Consider the following 25,324-nt stretch of genomic DNA (forward strand, 5'->3'; position numbering starts at 1 on the left):
ATTTTGCACTCCTGGAACATTTCCTGGCTAAATCGAAGGCACAAGAAAAGTAAATCAATAGAACTATAGCGAGTTTCAATAGGAAAAAAAACAATCACAAACTGATACGCTCCTTTGAAGATAACAACGATGACTTTTTTAACGGATAAAACCGACAGCTTATGTAAGTTTACACGATCACTATGTACACATTTGAAAATAATATTAAAAGAATATTAAATTACATTTTAGTTATACATCATATTTTTCATATTGCTAGTTTTAGAGGAATATCCCGAAAGTTAGTAAGCGATGTTATACTGGTCAGGTACATTTATTAAACGACCGAGGCGAAACACGGGCACAATTTATGAGCGAGGGGAGGTAACTCGTATAGCTAATATCGCTTAGCAACGCGATAGCATAACCGCCATCTTGTCTATCGTGACAACTAGGCCTGCTAAGGCTTGATATAAATACAGGAGTTTACTGCAAAATCCGTGTGATATTGACGGTGTCATCACATATATCGAGTCAGCATCAATGAATACATTGGATCAACAATGACCGATGTGCAGGTAATTACGACAAATATGATTTAAATGATGTTTTAACTTGATTTGGCAGAGGGCCGAGTTCGAGAAAATGGTCATTGAAGCACAGGTGACATTGTCACCGCATTTAGATTAGAAATGCGTCGTAGATATTTTGTAAGAGGGCCTTTATTTCACAGCTTATAAAACCATGAATTGAAGTTTTGAATACTTATGACTAATGAAACGAATAAACTGATAAAATACTTCGTTTTGACAACGAAAAATTGAACCGAGATCGACGTCTGAATTGTTTTGTAACTATCAATAAAAGATCGTTTTTGTTTCACGATTCATTATAGCAATATAAGAAATTGTGTTATATTTAAGTAATACCCATTATCAACTACTTCATTTACAGATCACAATGTATTTACAATTATCTTTTAATTCTAAATCGTGCCGATAATTTTGCTGCTACTCGACGCTGAATTAGCAAGTTGCTATGTACAAAACATTGCAATAGGCATTGTAGGAAAGTACTTGCTATACAATGTAAGCCCATCAAAAATATACTGTAATTCTCTTACATAATAGATCAGGACCTATAGTCATTCTACAAGTGACAATTAAATGCAAATATTTTAATGGTAAAATTATTTTATTATGATACACAGATTACAATGTGTACTGTTGCATAATTTGATGTTACCATAAATGGCTTAATATTCATACATAATGTTTGACGGATCGTTTTCATTTTCTATTACAATTATATGATAAATAACCCAAGCTATTGATAATTACTGTTTTAAGCATTGGGAGCTATTTTTATGTGCCCAGCTTTTCTACATACTGACTTGTCCAATGACAATATTGGACAAAAAAGTAATAAAGAAAATAACCTTTATGTGTAACAATATATGATCTTGACAAACACTGATAACTTACTGTAGTATAGTTGAAATTATCATTTTTATTCATATGAGACTAAAATTGATAAAAAAGGTAGTTGGCAAACTTATATTATAGACATTTTTCAGATAAGGCTCGATCTTATCTGCCTGTCTTTCCTGAGCATGTTTTCTCTAGCGTTCTTTCTGGGTGTTTTCTTCTGTACTACAGTAACTAGGTTATGTGTTTCCCTAGACACACATCCATCCTCATATGATTCTGGCTGTTTAAGGAATTCACAGCTCAAGATAAACAGAATTTTCATAAACTAAGATGGGGCATTTCATTTCCTTACCTAAATTCCAAATGAAGTTTTCTATTTTAAAACTGGGTACTTAATGAGCTCTTTAAATACACATGTGCTTCAACAATTCTGATATCTTAGAGATGCTCAAAATGAAAGCCCAGGAAATGTTTTTGTTTTCTTTTTGTACTTTTTTTTCATAACAAAAAACAGAATGATGTTTAATTATTAACGAAGGTTGAAAATGTAACAACAGCAAAAATATATCAAGATATATATGTATATTACTCAAAAACTTATCATTAAAAGTACAACTCAGAAGAGTGTTTTTGAAAAAAATACATATACAACCAACATTCTTACATGTGCATGTCATTAGCAGTCATCTACTGAAAACATTTCTAAACCTACCAAAGTGTACATCCATGGGAGTATTGCAATATATTTTAGATACTAGGAAACCGAGCACACTTGTTGTTAATACGATATCAACCCATCAAATCAACTGAATTAAACAGACAAGATCTTGATTCATGATGATTATTGACAAAAGTGATACCTGTTTATGGATTAATTTTGAATGATTTGTTCATGATGGACGAGTCATACTTTTATGAAAATATTTTTATTTCTTTTTTACAGGGGTCCCCTCGAAATGGGGGTGGTGGCAGTAAAGGGAAGGGAACAAATGATCCAATCAGGTTTTTGCCAGTGTTACCATCAAAAAGAAGCAAACCATCATGGCAGCAAAGTCAGCCATTGTTTGAGTTGTCTGGTAAACCAGTGGAGGAGGATAAAAATGGAATAGATCTTGTTGGAGAACTGACATCAAGTAAGTAAACAGTGACAATTCTAATTCATGTTTAGCCTAAATTATCAGCAGAGGTGAATTTAGAACATTATTTACTGAGTAAACTTATTGCAAAAATGAATAAAATTTGAAATTAGCTCAAATAAAGAATCCTATTTATCAAAATGTAATATTTTGATTTTTATTATGATGTGGTTTTCAGATGTGAACCCCTTGTTTGCACATTGTCTACTCTATAAATTGAGTAGTAAAGTTTGATTTTATAAACCAGATTGTAACCACAAGCATTTGAAAAGATCATCTCTTTAAACAGAAACTTGTAATTTTCTCTGGTTGAACATATTGAAAACTATTGACTTTTGTGTTTGTTTAGGAGAACCAAAAAGAAGGAAGACAGGAAAACTGAAACCATTAGACAAACAAAATGGATCAACAAACGGTGATGTTAGTCAGTTCCAGCAGCCGAAGAAAGACCGTGAACATTTCAGGAAGGCACTTGTTGATATCATTATGTATGTACCATGACATCAATACATTTTCAAGAATAGAATTTACTTATGTACATGTATGTACAACTTACAATTATGATAAAACACGGGAATATTATATTTAAAAATGTAGGTCACTATATCTGAAATACAGATGTATTTTCCATGTTCCTAAAACTATTCTTTATAAAAGAACAAGTTGTTAAACAAAATTAAATTAAATCAAAATTTGATTTAGATTAAATCCAGGATTAATTATGTGAAAGTAACATGGTGATTTTGTATACAATGAGATAGGATTTTAACAATGGTTGCCAACCGGGTTCAGATTTTTTCCTCTTTATTATTACATGGGAGGATTCACCAACGTGTTTACTTTATTTTTTATTATAAATCATTGGCTTGTAGCTAAATTATCTAAAAATTGTGAGTAGAACTTGAAACTAGAATTACCGGTAATCAATTTTGCATAACATGTAAACCTGCAATGCATTATTTCAAGAAATGTGTTAAAGAAACACATACCCTGTAATATTAGAATATGTTGATTCCTAGAGTGAAAAAATGTCTATATTATGTAAGATAAAATAAGTAAGATGCATGATCTTATCAAATTGATAACATTTTCCCCTCACCTCTCATCCTTTCAGGCAAGATGACCAAGGCATGCCTCACAGTAGTACAGCCTCCATGAATGGAGACCTACCACCTCTGTCACGCACAGGGTCTCCCACAGGAGCTGAGAAAGATATCCTTGTAAGTCTTATGTGGCTACATTGAAAATTTAAAATAAGGGTCTGTTTTCTTCTCACTGTTTAAAAAAGAAATCATAATTTGATACTGGGAAAATACTGATGAATACAACAAGGAAGAAAAATATCACAAAAGATTTAAACTTTTTTTTTTTTGGGAGAGAGAGAGAGGGAGAGAGAGAGGGGGGGGGGGGGGGGGGGGGGGGGGGAGGGGAGGTAAAGGAGCATTGGAATATGATATAGCCTTATTTTCAACTCCTATAGTTTATACCTAGACTGCTTTAACACTCTGAACAAACCTTTTTTTTTCTTATTTCAGCGCTATTATTACTACATTCATAATGGTATTGACACAGAACATGTGGCTCCCATGGAAGACTCCTGGCTGGAGAATGTACTCAATCTTGTCCCATACGAACTGAAGGTAAGCAATTATGATGAAACAGACTTGAGGTTATTCATTTTCAAAATTCTACTCTGTCTTATATTATAACTGTCTCTCGTAACTCCGACATGTCAAAATAGTTCCTAATGAGAATTTTATGTTCAGACGATCAGTTTGATTTACCCCATTTTGATAATGGCAAACCTGTATGATAATGACACCTTTAACTTAATGTACATAATTGTACTCAATATCATTATAAAATATTAATGTTTGTTGTTAATCTGTGACTATCATTTTCAATTACGACTGAAAGTCATTTAATGATATAGATTGGAAATTAAGATTGAAAATGAACTTTTAATTTTTTTGATTATCAAGTTTGTTGTCAATCTTAACACAAATAATTTTTAAAAAAATCTTCAGGATTTCATATAATTTCAATGATATTTTGTTAAACAGACAGGCCATGGGGAGACAATTGAGAATTTATCAGATGAAATGAGAGAAGACTACCTCCTCAGTGTAAAGAAGGCCATCGGTGAGTTTATCATTCCGTGTTATTGATTTTTCTTAATCCCTGTATATGTGTAGATAACAAGAAACAGACAGTATGAAATTAAAATGTTCAAGCCTGAACTTTGGAATTCAAGGTCTGTATCATAATCCAGTTTAAATTATTTACTTGTTCAGGCACTGATATACCTGGTAAAGTCATTGCCATTTTATTGTCTGTTTAAACAAATGATATTTCCAATGATATTTTTAGTCTAATCTGGTCCTTAAAATTGGCCAATAGTTCAGAGCTTTGGCTTCAGTAACCTCTCATGAAGATATGAGGTGCTTGGTTTGGTTCTCAGGAAGCTGAGACACTGATAGTTCTAAGCTGTTGTGTCTTTGAACAAGACACTAAAGTCTTTACAGTAATTGCCCTAGATGGCATGTAATGGGCCTTCCATATAATATTCAGTGAGGTATCTACCAGTTGTGAACTACTTCAAGGAGTCCCCTCCTCAAAATTACCTTGGCTTACAGAGCAAGACACCAAGCAATAAACAAACATATGTTCCTTTATAATAGATAGCAATATTAGAAATAAGGTTATAGTGATGACAAAACATAACATTACTTACTTCAGAAATCTTGACAAGGAATACTTTTCAAGTTTTACATTGTAATTTTAATGTTTGGTTTTTTGTTACAGTTGACTTTGTGCTGAAGGATCCTCGGGAGAAAGAAGACGATAACAAAGAAAAGCCACCTCCCCATCGTGAAGAGATGGATGTTGTACCTAAACCCTGGCACAAGTCCTTTGTCCAGGGCCTCGAACTGACCACACAGAACCTACACATTACCACTCCATGCATGTTACAGGTTCTGGATTTCTGGCATGTCTCCTTTGGGTAAGTTTCATGTTAAACATTTTCAGGTCAATGTTCATAATATATGTTGGTGACTTTTGATTTATACAAAATTCAATGCAAATGATCAATTCATTTGTACAATTAACCTTTCGCTTTCTACCTTTACATGGTTTTCTTTTCATGTCGAATGTGTTAACACTGGCAATTAAAACCTGAAGAAGCAACATCATTTTCACTTAATGTAGAGTTATAAACGTCTTAATTTAATGATCACTATTGCTATCTTTCATTGGTCAGTTGGAGTTTTATCAAACATCGTCTTCTAGACACAATGTCGCCATCATTGCTAGATTTATAGAGGTTTGTCTACAGGTACCTCAGTGATAACCAATAGTTTTGTTGTTGGTTGACAGATGTATTGTCTGGAGTCATCAAAACTAAATCTGTCTTGTATTTTCATTGCAGCAACTTACGATTCATTGATATTGAAGAGTTCCACAACCGTGTTGAGTCCATGGAGCTTGGTCCATTCCAAACGCTGTGTATGCGACATGTAGAAGCAGCCAAAGACAGACTATTGAAAAAGTGAGTGAAGTTGTTGGTACATTTTTCATTGGCCTGTCCATAAAAAGTTCACTTTGAATCCAACACTACTGAATTTTAAAGTTATCAGGTTATTGAAGTATTTCACTTTTATAAATTTGTTTCTGTTTTGATGTCTTATCATAACACAAAATAGTGGAATGTACTCTTAAAAAAAACCCACAAACTTAATAACAACATCAGTGCTTTTACCTTCTGTAATGGACAACTTTGTTTGAGAAATTATTGTGCAGCAGACAACAATAGCATCAGCTTTTATAACATTTATAGCACAAATAGTCACTAGCTTGTAGCCAAATAAAAAAGTATGACAGCATCAATTTAACATTTAATTTTAGATTAATTAATAATATCGTAGATAATATGGAATATATGTATTTTGGTAGGGTATTTTCTGTATCGTGTGGTTTATACAAGTTAAGGACAGATATAGTAAATATCTATCTTTGTTAATATCACCTGTAAAGAGCTGGCACCTGTAATTTTGGCAGCCATGAAGTTGAAATGATTTTAAGATTCAACCTTAGATTTCATTCTCCTGCCCTTGTACACATATCTTTCAAGTGGGGGATATGGCAGCCAGCAGTTTAGAATTCTTTTCTCTCTGAATTAAGTTAACTTGCCAAAATACAGAAACAGGTATTTCACTGAAAGATAGTTTTAAAACTTGCTGTTTAAGTCAAAGAATGACATGTTAAATTAAAGTTTCGCTAATGAAAAAACATAGTGTTTTGCAATATCATTTATTTTCTTAAAATATGTCATCAAAATGTTATGTACCAGGGTATACAGTACTTGTGGGGCAATAGTACTGATATATAAAATTTGAAAAGTATTCATTATGTATCAAATAAATATACATTTAATTATCATGTATTAAATAAATATACATTGTATATTAAATAAATAATCTGCATTATGTATTATCTGAAGAAGAAAGAGAAATCTGCATTCACACGATTTCATCAATGCCAGATTGTGCAAAAAAAATGATATTAATTATAAATATGTAAATAATCTCATGCAATTTTGATTCTTTTAGGCCTTTGTTTCTAAATCTTGGTGGTCTAAAATACTGAGATATTTTCACCCCAGGTTCAAATTTTCACTTTTATACAATTACAGACAAATTCACATTATTTGCCCTCTGGTGTGTAACAAATTTTCGTCCATCTCAAATTCGCATTCCCTGTTCATGTACAAAAAGTGCGAAAATTAAACAAAAACGAAAATTTCCAACTATGCAATAGACCTTAGTACAGTATTTATAGAAAGTGTTTTAGCAGAGTCTCTGAACAGTCGTGATATACCTGTATGTTATACAATTTTTGATGAATTTTTCATATACTTGTACTATAGTGATATTATAACATATTGTAACAATATCTGTTAGAGTATATACATGTGTACCTATAAAATGACTCTTTTAAGTTGAAATCCTGCATGTCACAGTTGTTCAGCAGACAGACAAAGGTTATGGAAATCTTTTGAATTTAATTCTGGCAGCTATTCAAATACAAAGGTGTACCTACAGGGACCTAGTGTCGACAAAAGATTGACGCACGGGTTCAGCTAAATATCATTTAACACATAATCTGAACCTTCGATCAGACTTACAGGCAGAATTACAACACAAGTCCAAGTTTTAAATATCAATGATATAATCATTTCTGTTGGAAATGAGCAGTGACAGATTCAAAGACCAATCTGGGTGAATTTCCAAAATTTTATTTAGAAAGGTGGGGGGAACTTGGGGGGGGGGGGATTTAGTATAGGAAAAATATGGAACACATTCTTGATTTGGAAGGTTATAATAAAGAGGTATTCTGAGGCAGAAATCAACAAAACCCTGGGGATCTAGCTACCTTTAATTAGTATTTACAAAATGTGTCATTAATTTGGTTATTACAGAAGAAGTTCATAATGATAATTTGTACATAATATATCTGCATTCCAACTCAGAGATACAAAAAAAAATCATACATGGAGAGTATACAGTAGTAGATATTTTATTTACATTAAACCTTTGTATTAAAGATGTCTCCCTGTACCAGTAAATTCCTCAAAATGCTTTGTGTTGCCATCTCAGCATGATTGCTGGTTAAACAGGTTCTTTAATAAATAATTTTTTCTTGAATATGTACACTTTATCTTTGGTTAATAAGATCCTAACTTCAGTCCTACCCTCAGGTTCCATACATTGAAAGGTATTTCAAATTAGAAAAAAAGGTGACATACATATTTTTCTTTATAATCTACTTGCCATGCAGGCAATCATGAATATATATATAACCAGTATCGAGGAATTGTTACTTAATTGCTATTATCTTGTATCTTTTATCACAGATGGTTCCCAGAGGTCCAGATTATGTTCTATGAGGGAAACAAACGCAAACAGGTCCCCAGTAATCAGGATCCAGAGAAGCTTGAATCGTTTTTCAACTGTGCTGCCACCTTGATGACAGACAACCTTCAGCAGCTGACCTTGAACTCTCTCAGTGACTACACTGACCTCTTATGTCAGCCCCCTGTAAGATTTAGAACCACACTTTTCTTGTTTCAAACTGTTCTTGTTGCTTATGTTATAATTTTAAGCCAAAAAATATATGTTTCAGTTTTGACTCTCAAGGAAATAAAAGAAATTTTTTCCATTCTCAAAAGTTTCACCAATTCAATAGTTCAGATTGCACACAACATGGTATATGTCAGTCTTCATAATTTTTTTTCTAATTTGTTATCACACTTACTTTATGCAGATTGATAAATATAAAAAAAATTATAGAATGTTCAAAAGGGAATCATTTTTAATTTTACCTACCAATGTCATCATTGTTGAGTGCTTTATTTTGATATTAGAAATAATTATTGAAATACGAATCCATGTTTATTTCTGAAAATATGTTGTCTTCTCAGAACTTTGATTTTTGTTTGTTTTAGCATTCCACACGGGCACATGAACATCCAGGGTTTGTGTTGCGCTTGATCCTTGACAACAATGGGATCAAGTTTGAACCAACATTTAAGGAGTTTGAGATGGTCATACTCAACGTATATGATGTCATGATCAAGGCTTCAGGCCAAGTTCCCAGAGTGGAAACCAAGCTCTACCTCGACTGGGTAAGCAACTTAGTTTAAAATAAAACCATCAGTTTGTAACATATTTGATCTCTACAAATAAAATCTTTAAATTATTTATGTCTTTTCTTCCCATCATCAATTGATATTATAGATATTTTTGTTTCTCTTTTTGAAAGTTAAATGTCAAGATATATTAAACAAATAATTTTAAAAAATATTGATGTAAAGCCAGAAACTGATCGTGATCAGTGCAGGTGTAGTCTTAATTTCTCTGTGCATAAGCATAACATATCATTATTCAACTTTATTAAAAAATTAATATCACAAAGATGTCAACAATTATAACACTGACATGTACATGTACTGAAGCTTTGATGATACTGACTTATACAATAAATGAAAAAAGGAATTCAGACAGAAAGTAATAAGAATTAAGTATAAATTATTTTATATCTTTTTATTTACAGAGTGGAAACAAGAATAAGTCTAACCTCCAGCCCATCATTCTCCCAGAAATAGTGGAGGCTCACAAACAGAAAGTGCGCGACGTCATCAAGAAGGAGAGTATCGGGCCTATCGAACATTGTAAAATATTTGACAAGTACAACTTCCTCATCTCCAAACAGGTAGGTAAAATATTTGACAAGTATAACTTGTGGTCAAAGATGGTGTGTATTGATCAAAATATTATGTCACAGAATCAGTCATATGATTCAATTTACAATTCATTAAATCAGGTATTTTAGAAATTACAGTTGCAAAATGATGAAAAAGTTTAAATCATTTTCTCTCACAGGCCGAAGCTGATGTGGAAAATTTTGCAAAGGAGACTCATTCTTTCGAAGAATACTCCAAAGAAGTGAAGAAATACCAAAAACTGGTTGAGGAAATCACTTACGGAATGCAGAAGGTGAGAATCAATGTTTATCATGTTATGGATTTAGACAAGTGATGTTTGAATGATAAATAATACAAGTTATAATCAGTGTTCAAACTTATTGATATTAGTTTTATATCTATATCAGACTGATTCATATCATTTAGTTATCATATATCATGATGTATTAGATAGATGGTACATTGTATAAAAATTATAATCATTTAGGTAAATGTGTTTTCAAAAACAAAAAAACGACATTACGTTAAGTATAATCAAGTATACTCATAAAGTTAATGAATGTTTTTTGTTTAAAACATTTTTTTTCATTGTAGAGAAAATACATTATTTTCCTCAAATTTTATACATGTTTTAATTTATTTGAAAAAAACATAATTTTTGTAGAAAATGTTTTCTCAAAAATGAGAAACATTTAGTGTATACTTGAATTAATGTCATGATTTTTAAATAAGATATTTGTATTAATTAAAAATTTAAGGTGTAGGTGGCACTGTAGATCTGAAGCTAATACTACAGGTTGGGGTGTGTAGGTCCAGTCAGTCAGTACTCTGGTGTGTAATGGGTTAGAACCTATACATGTATATAACTAGCTAGGTATTCACAGACCCTCTGTATTGTACACAGAATCACACAACTAACACCAAAGGAATTGAATCATGCCTGTCAGGATTACAAACTTATTTTTAAATTTTTGAAAACTTTTTGTTTTACATTTTTGTACAATTTAAGTTAAAACATGAGTACATTGTTTTGATTTTTTGTTCTGCAAAGCTTTATATCTCGTTATAAATTTTTGTATTTATTTTTACATTCCATTATATTTTTTTTTTGCATGATGTAAATATATATATACATGATCCTTAGCATAATTAGAAATATTCCAAGCAAGTTTAAAATATCTTTTATGAAATTATGTATCAAACATCTACTAATTCATTATTATCAGAATAGATGAGAGAAAACACAAGCCAAAACTATTGAGTTTTGTTTTCAAGTGTCACAGCGGTGCTTGTATTCTTCTCAAGTTTGGTGAATTTGATAATGTTCAACTGATTCAAAATCTAAAATTAAAAAATCAAATAAATGTATTAAAACAATCGATATTAACAATTATTGGATTAATCTATATTCCTGTTGATCTTTATAAATATGGGCCATGTTTACACATTTTAATGTTTCTGTGCGAAGAAATAAAGCCTTTATATCTCAAAAGGCTATTAAAGGCCATTTCAATTTGATATATGTTACCTAGTTATGATTTCTGCTCCATGTTACCTAAACAAGGAGGGATTAAGTATTGCCGTGATGATTATTTTAAAATATTTCAACCATTTCATCTTGTTTTATTTTGGTTGATCATGTTTTTATGATTTCTTTCTGGTTGTATGATTTGCCCGCCATTAACAATGTATTCACTGAACAAATGATTTCTCACCAGGGTGAATTTAGACCAAAGGTATAATCTACGTAATTTCAAATCTTCAAAAAATGTTTCATCTCTCATATTTCTCATTGATACTTCTCTGCACAAATTACATGCTGTTTCTTTCAGTCCTTACTTTTCTTAATGTTATAGTTTATCTAGCCATCTCTACTTTCACTTTCTGTATGTTTTATACTGCACCAACTTTTAATGTAGTTGTTAGCTGTGTATGTGGTAATGGGTATCTTTACTTATTGGTTGTAATTGTAGTAAAACGTAGTCAACAAATGATGTGTCTATTTTTGGAAACAAAGATCAATACAGGTGACCCTACAATAGATACACACACATATTAAGTATATTTTTCAAAATTTCCAGCAAAAGAGAAAATTACACATTAATTTACATATTTTCAAAAACTTGTTCATCCCATCATTATACTTAAACCTTGATGTCGGCTGGGATGCTGCTTTAATGAATGTGTTCTTATTATCCTTCAGTATTTTTTAAAATTTTGATTCTTTAATTTTACCCACAAACTGATATATTATATTTGGATTTCGGAAGGTTTCTTTAAAATGAAGTGATTGCAATTTGCATAATTTCCAAAACAATTAGTATTCTGTGAGTTTATGAACATGAGGGACTGAACCTGCTGGAAGTTCTGGAAATATTGTTCTACGATTTATTTGTTCTCTAAGTTACACAACAATTTTCAGTAGATCTCAAACTGTTTTGTTTTCAGGCTCAATCTTTTCATGAAGCAAATTTCTACCAGTTATGTTGAAAGTCTGTTTGCTTAGTGAGGTTTCTTGTCATAAATTGCCAATTAACAATGCATCATTCTAAATTGAGAATTCTGATAGGTATACATGGCCAACTGCCAAATTTTATAATTCAGTTCAATTATTTACAGCTTTTCTCATATACTGGTAAACCTGAATTAGCATAAGGTAATGCACTAAGCATTTGGTATCAAGTTGAAATTGATTATGTTTTACATGTAATTGACTCTGTCATCAAACATATAGTGCACTTTTTAGTTTTTCTCAAAGATAGAGTATGTAATCCATGTGAATCTGTGTTTTAGTGAATTCTGTACCTTTAATAAACACATATGAAATCAGGGGATAAGGAAGGAGAATACTTCTATACTTCTAACAGTTCCTGTTACAATCAGTACCTGTTAATATTGCTTCCCAAAAAATCCAAATCTCTCCAGATATTGTGAATCTCTTACGAGGGAATACTGTGCCAAGGGAAATAACTCTTAACAAAAAAAAAAAATTTTTTTGGAAGGATGTTGTACTTCACATTGTATTTTGAATGATATTCCTAAAAATAATTCAATAAAAACACATGACTGTAATTTAGATTTTAAAACTTTACCCCTCCAAACTCATTTCAATTTACATAGATTTGCTTTCCCATGGATATGGAAATATCAATATCAAATATATATACAAAATATTCCTTCTTTCACAAAATAGTTGTGATTTAAAAATTAAAAAAAATTGTGAAGTTCTTTGGAAAAAGTCCTGAAAAGGGAATTATTATCATTGATAATGAATGAAATTGTTAATTGATTTTCTCAATATTAAATTTTGAAATTAAGTTGTGATATATTTGACTATATAAATGCCTGTATAATCAATGTAGATTTTGTATTAATTTGAAGAATTGAAAAAAATTGAAGAAAAATTGTCCAATAAAATTTCTTAATTGTATGGTTTTCTTGATCAAATGTTGTTTTGATTCATATTAAATTAAGTCAGATTGATGTGATATGTTCAATGATTTGGAGAGAGAGAATATGTTAAGGAATTAAAAAATTACAAAATTATTACCTAATTTTTTTTACTCTTTGTTAACCTTCACCTTTAGAATCCCAACTCAAAAATCTTGAAAAATTTGTACTGAAATGAAATATTTTGTTTTATTCTGAATGTTTGTTTTCAGGGTTTGATATGTATTGTATTTGTACACTTCAGTTCCTTTCTATTTTAATTGTTTGTATACTAAATTTAGATAGCTATGTTTCCTTCTTTTTGATACAACAGATTTTTATTTAAATTTTGATTGATTGGAAAAAAAGTTAAAACAAATCTTACATATTTCAAACTTTGGTTTAATTTATATTTTTAATAAAAGGTCTAAGACTTGTCTTTGTTTTAAGTCCTTGTGGTGGTTTGAGACAGGTTTGGTTATGCTTTATTGATACCTGCACATACTAACCTTATAACACCTGTGTCTGAATAGTCAAAAACTTTCAGTGGGTGATAAATTCATGATTTGTAATCCAAACAAGTTATCAGTACATAACAAGACACATCCTTATGTACTTTCAACAGGTGCTAAGGCTTGGCATGTTTGAGGTTCATTGTGATGAGCTTGTCCGTGCTCTTGCTAAGCGTGCCGAGAGCTTGTGTCAGCGATTGCTCACCCGTATGTCAGAGGATCACAAAGAGGCTAACAAGAAGTAAGTCACGACAGTCTGTCGTATTTGTCAGGTCAATTCTAATCTTTTATCTACTTATAGCTATGATTTTTTTTATATATATCTGAGAACATTTTAACAAAGTATGAAAGAATTTAAACATAAAATTTTTACAGATAAAACAATTCAACATTTTACCATGGATATATAATGTGAGACTCTTCAGGATATTTTCTGTCAAACTAAATATTGTTCTGTGTATAACAGATTGTGTGACGATTATGAGGAGATTGCCGAGAAAGCTCTGACAACCCCCGCCAACACAGACAAATTAATGGAACTTAAAGCTTACATTGAAAATGTGGAATCTGACGTCATTTTCAAGATGGAGAAGCGTCTGATGGAATCCAAGGATCGACTCACTTTTCTGTCAGACTTTGCACAGTTCACTCCAGCAGAGATTCGACTAAATGCAAATGTCTTCATGTGGCATGGACGTATGCCCGCCATATTTGAGGAACACAAGCTGATCATTTCTGAGAAGAAATCACAGTATGAAGATGCATTGAAGGTATAAGACAATATATATATCAAAATTTACATATGCGTTGGTACATGTTGTATACTATATTTTGGTTGGTATTTTCCAGGGATTCCAGATACATTTGTATTTCCTAAACATTTCTTAATTTTCTTTTTTTTGTCCAGAAAACTTTTTTAAAATCAAAATTTGTTTCATTTACCTCATGTCAATGAATGCAAAAGCTTTCAAAACAGTTTGATCTCACTTTACTTACATAAGTGTAATTCACATACATGTTGTCTATTTTATCCACAGTTGCGTAGAGAACGATTCATGGAAGAAATGGAAAGTTACCAAAAGCAGCTGGAAGAGTTTGCAACATTTGGAGACATGAATGATATCCAGAAATATCTGAGAAAAGCCCAAGCCCTTGACAACAAACTTAATGTGGCTCAAGAAAAGGTAGATTTTTAATTGCTACACAACACTCACACAATTCTTAATATACCTCACTTGTCATATGAAATCAAAATTTTTGTATGATATACAAAATTTGAAAATGGAATTTGTTTAATAAGTCATATCTATAACAAAAGGTGGATATTTTTCCTGACTGATTAAAGCATTGATTTTAAGGAGAAAACATGTCCTCTATATGTCAGTTCTATTTTAAACAATCTTTTTATAGAAAATAGTTTTAAAAAATTGAACTTGCTTAACAGGTGATTGGAAAACATATAATTGTCATTAATAATTTATAAAACTATGTAAAAATATTCTATCTAAAATTACTGGGTAACTTCTTTTTTTTCAAAATCATTTTATTCAAGGACAAAACTTAACATTTATTTTCAAATTTACAAATGATATTGGTGTTTAAAATAGATTGAGGCCTTCAACAATGAAGAGGAAGCCTTTGGCTGGCAGACAACAGCATATCCTCAGAGACAGGGTATTATCAATACTCTGAAGCCATACCTCAGTCTGTATGAACTCACTGTTGACTTCAACAACAAGTACAAGTAAGTAGAAAACTTTACTTTTTCAGAAATTTAAATTCAATTCCTGTTCTTGAATTGGGAGAGGCAAATGCAGTTATGTCGAACTCAGAGTTGGGAACCAATTTCAACAATCTACCATTGGTGATTTTATTTCGTTACAGAATTATATCAAAGTTTACATTGATTTGAAAAATCTTAAGAGAAAGCAAACTTGAGCTCACCATCTCTATACTTATATTTGACTTTTGACTTCTATAGAGAATGGATGGATGGACCAATGAGTGGAGTAGATCCTGACGAGGTGGAACAGGATGTTGGAAACTTCTGGAGAAATCTCTATAAATTGGAGAAACAGTTTGATAGTGTCCCATCTGCAAAGAAAATAGCACACAAGGTAAAATCAAGAGGACATTGGTAAAGCAGATGTCACTTACCTGTGAAATGATTAAAGATGTCAGCCATCTTTTGTGTGCAATAGACTTTCATGAATATGCAATGGAATCAAGTTCTCAAAAGTTATTCCTTGTGAATAAAGACACTGGGTGATAAATAATGATTATTGTAATTCAAAAACTGTAAAAGATATTAGACAGAAAAGAAAGTGAAAATAAGTTCTAGAATTGTTTTTAAATCTAATTTTCTTGTGATTCATATGTGTGTTATAGTTTCAATTGTTAAGTTCAGAACAAATCAGAGGAATTCCTTGTATGTATCTGTTATGTTTGTCTGTTATAGGTTAAGGCAAAAGTAGAGGAGTTCCGAGAGCACATGCCACTTGTGAACACGCTGTTCAATCCTGGACTCCGTGACCGTCATTGGGAACAGATTTCAGAAGCAGCTTCCTTCCCTCTGAAACCAGATGACAGCTACTGTCTGTCTAAGTTTGTGGACATGAATCTGGACGCACACATACCTAGATTTGAGCAGATCAGTGAAGCTGCCAGTAAAGAATTCTCCCTGGAGAAGGCTATGGAGAAGATGAAGACAGAATGGGCTGAGGTAAGGCTGGCAACACTTTCATCATTATCTATTTTGACATCAAACTCACAAAGGTCTGATTTTTCATTTCTTCGTTAGCTTGTATATTGACAAATGCTTTTTTTCTTTCTAGATTGAGTTCACTATCATCCCATACCGTGACACAGGAACTCAGATTCTTTCATCCGTTGATGACATTCAGCTTCTCCTGGACGACCATATTGTGAAGACCCAGACAATGAGAGGATCACCATTTATCAAACCATTTGAGAATGAGATCAAGTAAGACTGATCAACATAACGATGCAGGACTTGAAAGAAAAAAACAAAAAAAAACCAACAACTTTGATCAGATAGATTTTAATCTTAAATGCCAAAAATCAAACTGTCATAATATCATTCATACTTCATACAAAATTAGGCAAAAATTTCTTGGGAGGCAGGCAGTGTCCAAATACTACATCATTTCTTTCTATAACTGTTAATGATTTAAAGCTGTCAGTAATATCACAAATTATTATAGTTATGTTGCTTAGAGATATGACAAGACAAATTCTGTTGAGGTAAAATGTATTCAGAGAAAAATTTTAATATTTAGTTTGTTGGTGGACACATAACCCAAGTTTACCATCCAATCTTTGGTATTTCAATATGTAGACATGTCCAAGCGGAAATAAAAAAAATATAGTCTATATAGGCTTTTTGTTGACTCAGGGGCCAGTGAAATTAACGTTTCGATGAAATGTAGAAAATTAATATACGTATGTATGTCAGTGCTAGTACGCTCCACACTGGTAATTTGTCTGATGAAGGTGACTGTGTAGTTATTGAAATGTCGCACTCTAATCTTCTACTGGTTATGTTACATTAACTTCTATTCTATTGACATTACCAACCAGAAGAAAATGTTCCAAAAATAGTAGTTAATGATTATTTTTATCCACAGAGACTGGGAAGGAAAGCTTATGTTACTGCAGGACATCCTTGATGAGTGGCTGAAAGTACAAGCTACTTGGCTATATCTAGAGCCCATCTTCAGCTCTCCTGACATCATGGCCCAGATGCCCGAGGAAGGACGGCGCTTCACAACTGTCGACAAGAACTGGAGGGACATTATGAAGTCTGCTGTGGTTGACAAGCATGTATTGGCTGTCATTGAGATTGAGAAAATCCTTGAAAGACTGAAGAAGTCTAATGAATTGCTGGAGCTGATCCAGAAGGTAACTATATAATCTCACAATAAATACAGTATTCAAAAGAGACAGCAGTTCTGATATCAATCAATACTTATGATACCAAAATTTTAGTGTTTAGTGTTTCCTGCTCTATACAAACTCTTTCATGCATAGAAAACTTCAGTTAACAGACTGTAAAATTAAAAACAAATATCACCCTCGTATGCTTTTTTCCATTCCTTTATGATTTATTTTACTTCTTAATTTCCACTGCTCTTTCTATTACAGGGATTGAATGACTACCTCGAGAAGAAACGTCTATTCTTCCCAAGATTTTTCTTCCTCTCCAACGATGAGCTGCTGGAAATCTTGTCTGAGACCAAAGATCCCACAAGGTAATGAAGGTTAACCATCATCAAGCTATTGATCCGTCAATGTAGCAACTCCTTATTAAGAGTGTATATGACATTGCTGTCACATGTTTCTCAACAAAAGTGTTAATATTAATGATCATTTGAATTAATCTTGATCATAGAAATCTGTACCTAAGCTCATTTTTGTACATCCATTACATATATATGTGTTTTAAAATGACTTCTAAAATTGATTAAAACTAAGATTATAGTAATTACAAATCAAAGACCTTTTTTTATATTTAATCAATAATTGATAAAAAAAATAAAACACGCTCCATCACTAAAATTTGTCACTTTATTTTTCAGGGTACAGCCACATTTGAAGAAATGTTTTGAAGGAATTGCCCGACTGGAGTTCACCGACACCTTAGACATCACCCATATGAAGAGTAGTGAGGGAGAGATTGTTGAGCTTATTGATGTGATTTCCACCTCAAAGGCTCGAGGACAGGTAGAAAAATGGCTTCTGGAACTTGAGGCTGACATGATTGCTTCACTCCACAAGGTAAGTCAGACAAATATTGAATTTAAATTTAATATATTGTGTTGAAAAAACATTTAATATGAGCATAATGTACGGTCAATGGGATTTTGTTGATATGAACTCGGATGATAGAAATAATTTCTTTCTGGTTAATATCTTTTAAATTTTGAAAGAAAATATGTTCAAATACATGGAAACATGCTGAATGTGTAATACAGAACTGATGAGATTTATGTACAAGGAATCATAATTATTTATATATTATGTGAGTTTGGCATGGATGATAACCCAGCCACATGTGGTTAAGCGTTGTGTGTACTTACAGTTCCTATCAGTTCTAACACATTTTATATTTAAATTCAAGATTTTTAAGCTTTCATTATTTTTTTATTTATTGTTGTGTTTTGATAACATTCAATAATTCCCAACTATTTTCTGAAGTATTATATATGACTTTGCAGACAACTGGCGAGGCTATCCAGGCCTACGTAAAACAGACAAGATCAGAATGGGTGAAAGTCTGGGCTGGACAGTGTGTGTTAGCTGTAACTGCTATGTACTGGACAACGTTCATTCATGAAGCATTCAAAAAAGGCGGTACCGCTCTTAATGATTACCTCCAAACCAACAACGCACAAATTGACGATATCGTAGAGATGGTGCGAGGAAAGTTGTCCAAACAGAACCGTGTCACTCTCCAGGCTCTCATCGTACTCGATGTCCATGCTCGTGATGTGCTTGCTACACTAGTCAAAAACGAAGTTGGAGATGAGATGGACTTTGCCTGGCTTAGTCAACTGCGTTATTACTGGGAGGTACGTAACCTGACTATTAAAGGAGAACCATTAAACAAATAAGGAAGTACTTTACGTATCTTGAAGTGGAAGAGTTATATAACCAGTTCTTATAAAAAGTTCAGCTTGCTTGCTTGGTATTGCATTTATCAGAAATAAGAAAATTAAATTTGACAGAAAAATCAGGTTTAGATAAGATTTTGTATTCAGATTTACTGTTAGTAGATTGTAGGGAAGTAGTTTTAAAGAAAGAAATACAAAATTATAATTTCATTTTCAATTTGAAATAAATTTATGAAAAAGAGATAATTTTAATGAAACATCTCAGAAAGGTTTGATTGTACATCACTTTACAGCAAGTTTCAGTTGATAGTTTGTGGGTATATGTAAGTGCCATCATACTGTCCTGACCTTGCAATACCAATGAACCCCAAAAAAAAAAGTCTCAAACTCAGAAAGTACTGTACAGTGTAGACAGGTATAAAAGACTTCACTAGCTGAGTGTATCTTACTATCTGCTGTACCTTCCTTTGTCAATAAACTATATCATTTTGTTTACTATCAGGATGATCGTATGATCACACGTATGATCAACTCTATGCTGAAGTATGGCTATGAATATCTTGGCAACACTGGACGTCTTGTCATTACTCCATTGACTGACAGGTGTTACAGGTAAGTTGTTACTGTTAAATTCTGTTATGCTACCTGACTTTTTCTCTCTGTTAGAATATTTTTAAGAAATTTAATTTCAAATTTTGATTTATACAGCTCATGAAAAGTAAATACCTAGGAAATTCGAGATTTTGATGAAAACTTGTTCCATTCTTTTTAGAACCCTGTTTGGTGCTCTCCACCTCCATCTTGGTGGGGCTCCTGAAGGACCTGCTGGAACCGGGAAAACTGAAACAACAAAAGATCTGGCAAAGGCCGTCGCTAAACAGTGTGTTGTCTTTAACTGCTCTGATGGTCTTGATTTCATTGCCCTGGGAAAATTCTTCAAGGTAATTCCTGGATATTTGTAAATTGGTAAATACAGACAATAAAAAAAGCAAAAGTGAGCCTATGTCTATGATGGTGTGTGACATACTGAATATTTTTGTTGTATGGTTTGGCCTCCAGATGGTGTGTAACACAATGAGTATTATCTTTGTTAATTTGGCCTCCTGATGGTGTGTAACACAATGAATATTGTTGTTGTATGGTTTGGCCTCCTGATGGTGTGTAACACAATGAATATTATCTTTGTAGGGTTTGGCCTCTTGTGGTGCCTGGTCTTGCTTTGATGAGTTTAACCGTATTGACCTTGAGGTGTTGTCAGTCGTGGCCCAGCAGATCCTCACCATCCAGAGAGGTTAGTGCATACAGAGTAGTGGTCAATTTCTATCCATATGACATATCAAATTTGTCATAACTTGTCCTAAATATAGAAGCTCTTTCCAAGGGCCTTGTTAAAAGATATAATTCATAAATTTTGTAAAAGATATAAAAATAATCTTAAAATGCCAAAAACTTAAGTAACAAATCATAGAAAAATATTAAAGTGTTTATCTGTGTCATCTAATTTTCAAGTGATTTTTTAAAATCTGATTAATGTGATATTAAGCAATTTTTAGATATGACAGAATTTAATCAGAAGAAAAAGAAGTTAAACATGCAGACAATACAAAACACATGAGTTCTTTTTTTTTTTTTTGAAAGTTTCAAATGTGTTTGTATTTGGAGCATAAACAGAAAAGAATAGAACTAACTCTGTATCACTTATAAGTACAATACTTTGAACCCTAGGTATTAATGCCGGAGCTGATCGCATGATTTTTGAGGGCACAGAGATCAGATTGGATCCAACTTGTTCCGTGTTTATCACCATGAACCCTGGTTATGCCGGTCGCTCTGAACTTCCCGACAACCTGAAGGTAAGTTTTCTCTGACATAAAATTTTTGTGCAAATCTTGTACTCCAATTCAGAAAAGAGAAATAGATTATCATTAACAACAATGATTTGCTGATTTTTGCACTTAATTTACTAGTTACACAATTTGCTGATTTTTATATTTTAGGCGTTGTTCCGTACCGTGGCTATGATGGTGCCAGATTACGCACTGATTGCTGAGATTTCCCTGTACTCCTGTGGATTTGTGCACGCTCGCCCCCTCTCAGTCAAAATTGTGGCTGTGTACCGTCTCTGTTCTGAACAATTGTCATCACAGCATCATTATGATTATGGCATGCGAGCCGTAAAGTCTGTCCTGACTGCTGCCGGTAATCTGAAGGTAAGCCTATGATAACACACCTGTTCAAATGAATCCTCTTTATTTTCTGTATATATTTTGTAAACATGAATGAGATCCTGGAAAATAAGTCCAACAGTATTTAAAATCCTTTAAATATGATATTGGTGATAGTTTTGATGAATCTGGTATGAAATGGAGATCAAAAGGTGATATTTTGCCCATATGATACAATACATACATTTCCTTGACGATTGATGTCTATTGTCTCTGTTGAGATGTCAGCCATGTATGTGGGATGCAATTTCAATATCATTTTGTGACATTAAAACAACATATATAGGTCATTGAAAAGGTGTTCATACTCAGATAAATGACATGACTTTGGTTTTAAGACATGTTCCTGTGCAACGTGATCTAGTCAATTGATAAAATACTATCTTTAACTAACATCTGTTTGTTTTACTTACAGTTGAAATACCCAGAAGAGGACGAGAATGTGCTGATGTTGCGTTCAATTATTGACGTAAACTTGCCCAAGTTTTTGAGCCATGATCTGCCACTGTTCCATGGTATCACCTCAGATTTGTTCCCAGGAATCAAATTACCACCCCCAGACTACGTTGTTCTGAATGAAGCCATCCAGTCTAACTGCACCAAGCTGAACTTACAGTGTGTTGACTTCTTCCAAGAGAAAATACAACAGGTAGGATGTTGAAATTGATTTCAGATTGAAACTAAATTTTAGTGATTAAGGTATTTACTGTCAGACCTATGATGTTGTGATTACATACACATGGGTTCAGATCTGTGATGTCATCAGTGTTTAAATGACTACAACTGAATCTAAAGCCATGATGTAGGCTAATTCTTTCAACAAATTTTAATGGGAATAATTTTTTATTTACAAAGTTATGTATACTTATTTGTTTTTTCCCACAAGTACTGTCATTCACAAATTCAAATCTAGAGCACAGACTTTGATTTTAATTGAATATTGAAGGGGAATCTCTGACATCACAAATCAAAAGTATGACATTTTTATATGTTTAAATTACCTGCCTTGTCCTTCAGAGCAGTAACTATTATTACCATTTTACAGTAACTTGTTATGGTGGCTTGACATATTGTTTTATTTCTTTTTCAGATTTATGAAATGATGATTGTCCGTCACGGTTTCATGATCGTGGGTGAGCCTTTTGGTGGCAAAACCAGTGCTTATAAAGTTCTGTCTCATGCTCTTGGAGATATTCACGAAAAAGTAAGTTTCTCTTGACAATGCTCAAGTATGGAAATCCTGATACTGGTCTTTGTTACATGTAATAGCACTTCATTGTAGATATATATACCTCGGATAGATTCTACTCAACCTTGAATTTTTAATATATTTTTTTATATAAATGATATGGAGGATAATTGTTTGTCTATAATGATGGTTTGAAGCCTGGTAATAGGCAAAAAAGAACAAATATAATTTTTCTAATGTTTGCATTCATTTTCAGGGTTTGATGGACGAGAATAAGGTGCAGATTACAGTTCTTAACCCCAAGGCTGTTACTATGGGTCAGCTTTATGGTCAGTTTGACCCTGTCTCCCACGAGTGGTCAGATGGAATCCTAGCTGTGTCCTACCGTGCCTTCGCTACGTCAACGGTTTGTAAAAACTTTATTTTGTCAATAATCATAACTGTTTCCCTCTGATATTGTTTCTTCCTGTAACCAGGACTTGGAAACATTATATTCTCATCTCATTACATTGGTGATGTTTCATGACTTTTGTATAACAGCTTTGAATAATTATTTTGTTTCCTGTTATCAGAAAGTCACTAGCCATATATCTTAATTTTCCAAAGTCTGTTGGTCTTGTTTTAATTGTAAATAAACACATGCACTCTAACTTATAAAACTGAAACTTTCACAAACATGCCTAACATGAAGACTGGTCATTATGATGTCTTTATTCGATATTTCATTTACTGTAACAGAAATAAAATTTTCGTTTTTGTGCAGACCCCCGACAGGAAGTGGTTGATCTTTGACGGTCCAGTTGATGCCATCTGGATTGAAAACATGAACACTGTGCTTGATGACAACAAGAAGCTATGTTTGATGAGCGGTGAAATCATTCAGCTGGCCAATACCACCAATCTGATGTTTGAGCCCATGGATCTGGAAGTAGCTTCCCCTGCTACAGTAAGTATTCAGGAAATCTGATACCATGAAAAGGGGCTGGATGGTAAACAGTGTTACTGATGTCTGTCTAGCCCATTCTGAATCAATATTTTGAGCACATTCCAACAGATTAAGTTTACCTAGAAGTTGGGGCATCGTCTGCCTTTTCTGGTTACTTATTATTCTGTCTGATTCAACACACATCTTTATAGGTTGAAAAAGAAGAGAAATGGTGACAGCAAGATTGAAATAAAGTGTTTAACTTTGAAAGGAACAGGTGGGAAGTAATCAACCTCTGCCAATCTGTTAGCATTATAATGCCATTATACTGAAAAAAATAAAAGGAATTCTTTCTGTTTGTGTTGAAATACTGCTACATACAATCTTCATTAAGCACATTTTTCTGTACCGCTGTTGTTGTCTCCCTACAATAGGTATCTCGCTGTGGCATGATCTACATGGAACCGTCCTCAATGGGATGGCGGCCAATTGTCAAGTCGTGGCTTCATCTGATGCCGCCTACACTGACAGAAACCCACAAGTCCACCATCAATGATATGTTTGAGAGATTTGTTGATGCCTGCATTCAGCTGGTCAGGAAAGGTGGAGTCGTTGTAAGTTACCACAAAATATTAGGATATAATGTTTTATGATTATAAATACTTCTGTTATCAGTCAGTCAGGCTCAATATCTTTACCACACTGAATTAAGTTGGAGGAAATTTGTGTTTGGTGTATTCAGTCATCATATACTACACTTATTGCACCTGGACACAAAGATATTGTTCAGAGCAGGAGATTTTGAAACAAAAAAAGAGAATATTTGTAACCTGGACGTCCATCAGGTCAGATATTTGATGCGGAACTGGAGATAATTAGCTTTTTCCTGAAACATCACATTGATATTACCTCCCATAACCAGTTCACAGGCAAGAGTGGTACTTGATTGCTGTTTAAAGTTTTAAATATTTTTTCCTCATAGGAACTTTCACCAACCACCGATATTGCTTTGGTGAATTCTCTCATGAATCTGATGGACTCGTTGATGGATGAATTCCATGATGAGGCTAAAATCTCACAGATGGAAGAAAGGGAGATCATCACATGGCTTGAGGTAAGATATCATACAACTTGATATATGTTGGAATAGAAATGATATCTTGAGTAGACTTATTCTCTTAGTTTCTTTGTTTGGTTTTGTTTAAAGTAATGGCTAATCGATACAAAATTTCAATTAACAATTCTATTGAATTGATATTCTCATATTACAACCAAATAGAAAGAAGAACATGTAAATCAAAACATGTGTTACCAACTGGAAGTAAATGTTCGCATTTTCTTCATTTATAGACATGAAATTATATACTCCTTTATGTTTTACTTAACATCCCATAAATATGTACAAAAGGACAGATTACTGATGGATATGTTCGTATATATAGATCTGAATTAAAAAATGCATAGGTCCATTATTCAATGATTTTCCACTACAGTTGTGAGTTTTTGGTGTTTAATTCGAAATTAAGTATAGGACTGTTCAAGTTCAGTTAAATAATTGTAATTGAGTTTGAGTGTTTTGTTTTTTGTCACCTGATTGTACTT

General features: G+C 32.8%; 1 protein-coding gene across 1 annotated transcript in view; it reads left to right on the forward strand.

The window, feature by feature from the left end:
* Window positions 1-542: 542 nt before the first annotated feature.
* LOC132547252 (dynein axonemal heavy chain 7-like) overlaps window positions 543-25,324 on the forward strand; it is a 49,134-nt gene continuing 24,352 nt past the window's right edge. The window contains exons 1-35 of the mRNA XM_060211017.1: window positions 543-557; window positions 2,353-2,542; window positions 2,895-3,033; window positions 3,660-3,765; window positions 4,081-4,185; window positions 4,609-4,687; window positions 5,351-5,549; window positions 5,976-6,095; window positions 8,460-8,643; window positions 9,051-9,230; window positions 9,659-9,817; window positions 9,988-10,101; window positions 11,528-11,545; window positions 13,864-13,991; window positions 14,217-14,520; window positions 14,788-14,934; window positions 15,358-15,494; window positions 15,732-15,867; window positions 16,209-16,472; window positions 16,585-16,733; window positions 17,398-17,671; window positions 17,915-18,021; window positions 18,349-18,547; window positions 18,988-19,341; window positions 19,886-19,995; window positions 20,156-20,324; window positions 20,572-20,674; window positions 21,109-21,236; window positions 21,381-21,593; window positions 22,024-22,257; window positions 22,699-22,812; window positions 23,054-23,203; window positions 23,561-23,743; window positions 24,157-24,336; window positions 24,705-24,836. Of these exons, the coding sequence (XP_060067000.1) occupies window positions 543-557; window positions 2,353-2,542; window positions 2,895-3,033; window positions 3,660-3,765; window positions 4,081-4,185; window positions 4,609-4,687; window positions 5,351-5,549; window positions 5,976-6,095; window positions 8,460-8,643; window positions 9,051-9,230; window positions 9,659-9,817; window positions 9,988-10,101; window positions 11,528-11,545; window positions 13,864-13,991; window positions 14,217-14,520; window positions 14,788-14,934; window positions 15,358-15,494; window positions 15,732-15,867; window positions 16,209-16,472; window positions 16,585-16,733; window positions 17,398-17,671; window positions 17,915-18,021; window positions 18,349-18,547; window positions 18,988-19,341; window positions 19,886-19,995; window positions 20,156-20,324; window positions 20,572-20,674; window positions 21,109-21,236; window positions 21,381-21,593; window positions 22,024-22,257; window positions 22,699-22,812; window positions 23,054-23,203; window positions 23,561-23,743; window positions 24,157-24,336; window positions 24,705-24,836 (5,523 nt within the window). The remainder of the gene's footprint in view (window positions 558-2,352; window positions 2,543-2,894; window positions 3,034-3,659; window positions 3,766-4,080; window positions 4,186-4,608; window positions 4,688-5,350; window positions 5,550-5,975; window positions 6,096-8,459; window positions 8,644-9,050; window positions 9,231-9,658; window positions 9,818-9,987; window positions 10,102-11,527; window positions 11,546-13,863; window positions 13,992-14,216; window positions 14,521-14,787; window positions 14,935-15,357; window positions 15,495-15,731; window positions 15,868-16,208; window positions 16,473-16,584; window positions 16,734-17,397; window positions 17,672-17,914; window positions 18,022-18,348; window positions 18,548-18,987; window positions 19,342-19,885; window positions 19,996-20,155; window positions 20,325-20,571; window positions 20,675-21,108; window positions 21,237-21,380; window positions 21,594-22,023; window positions 22,258-22,698; window positions 22,813-23,053; window positions 23,204-23,560; window positions 23,744-24,156; window positions 24,337-24,704; window positions 24,837-25,324) is intronic.

This window comes from Ylistrum balloti, unplaced genomic scaffold (genome assembly GCF_031769215.1).
Source record: "Ylistrum balloti isolate Yb309-2 unplaced genomic scaffold, AGI_CSIRO_Ybal_v1 Utg369942, whole genome shotgun sequence".
Taxonomy (NCBI): domain Eukaryota; kingdom Metazoa; phylum Mollusca; class Bivalvia; order Pectinida; family Pectinidae; genus Ylistrum; species Ylistrum balloti.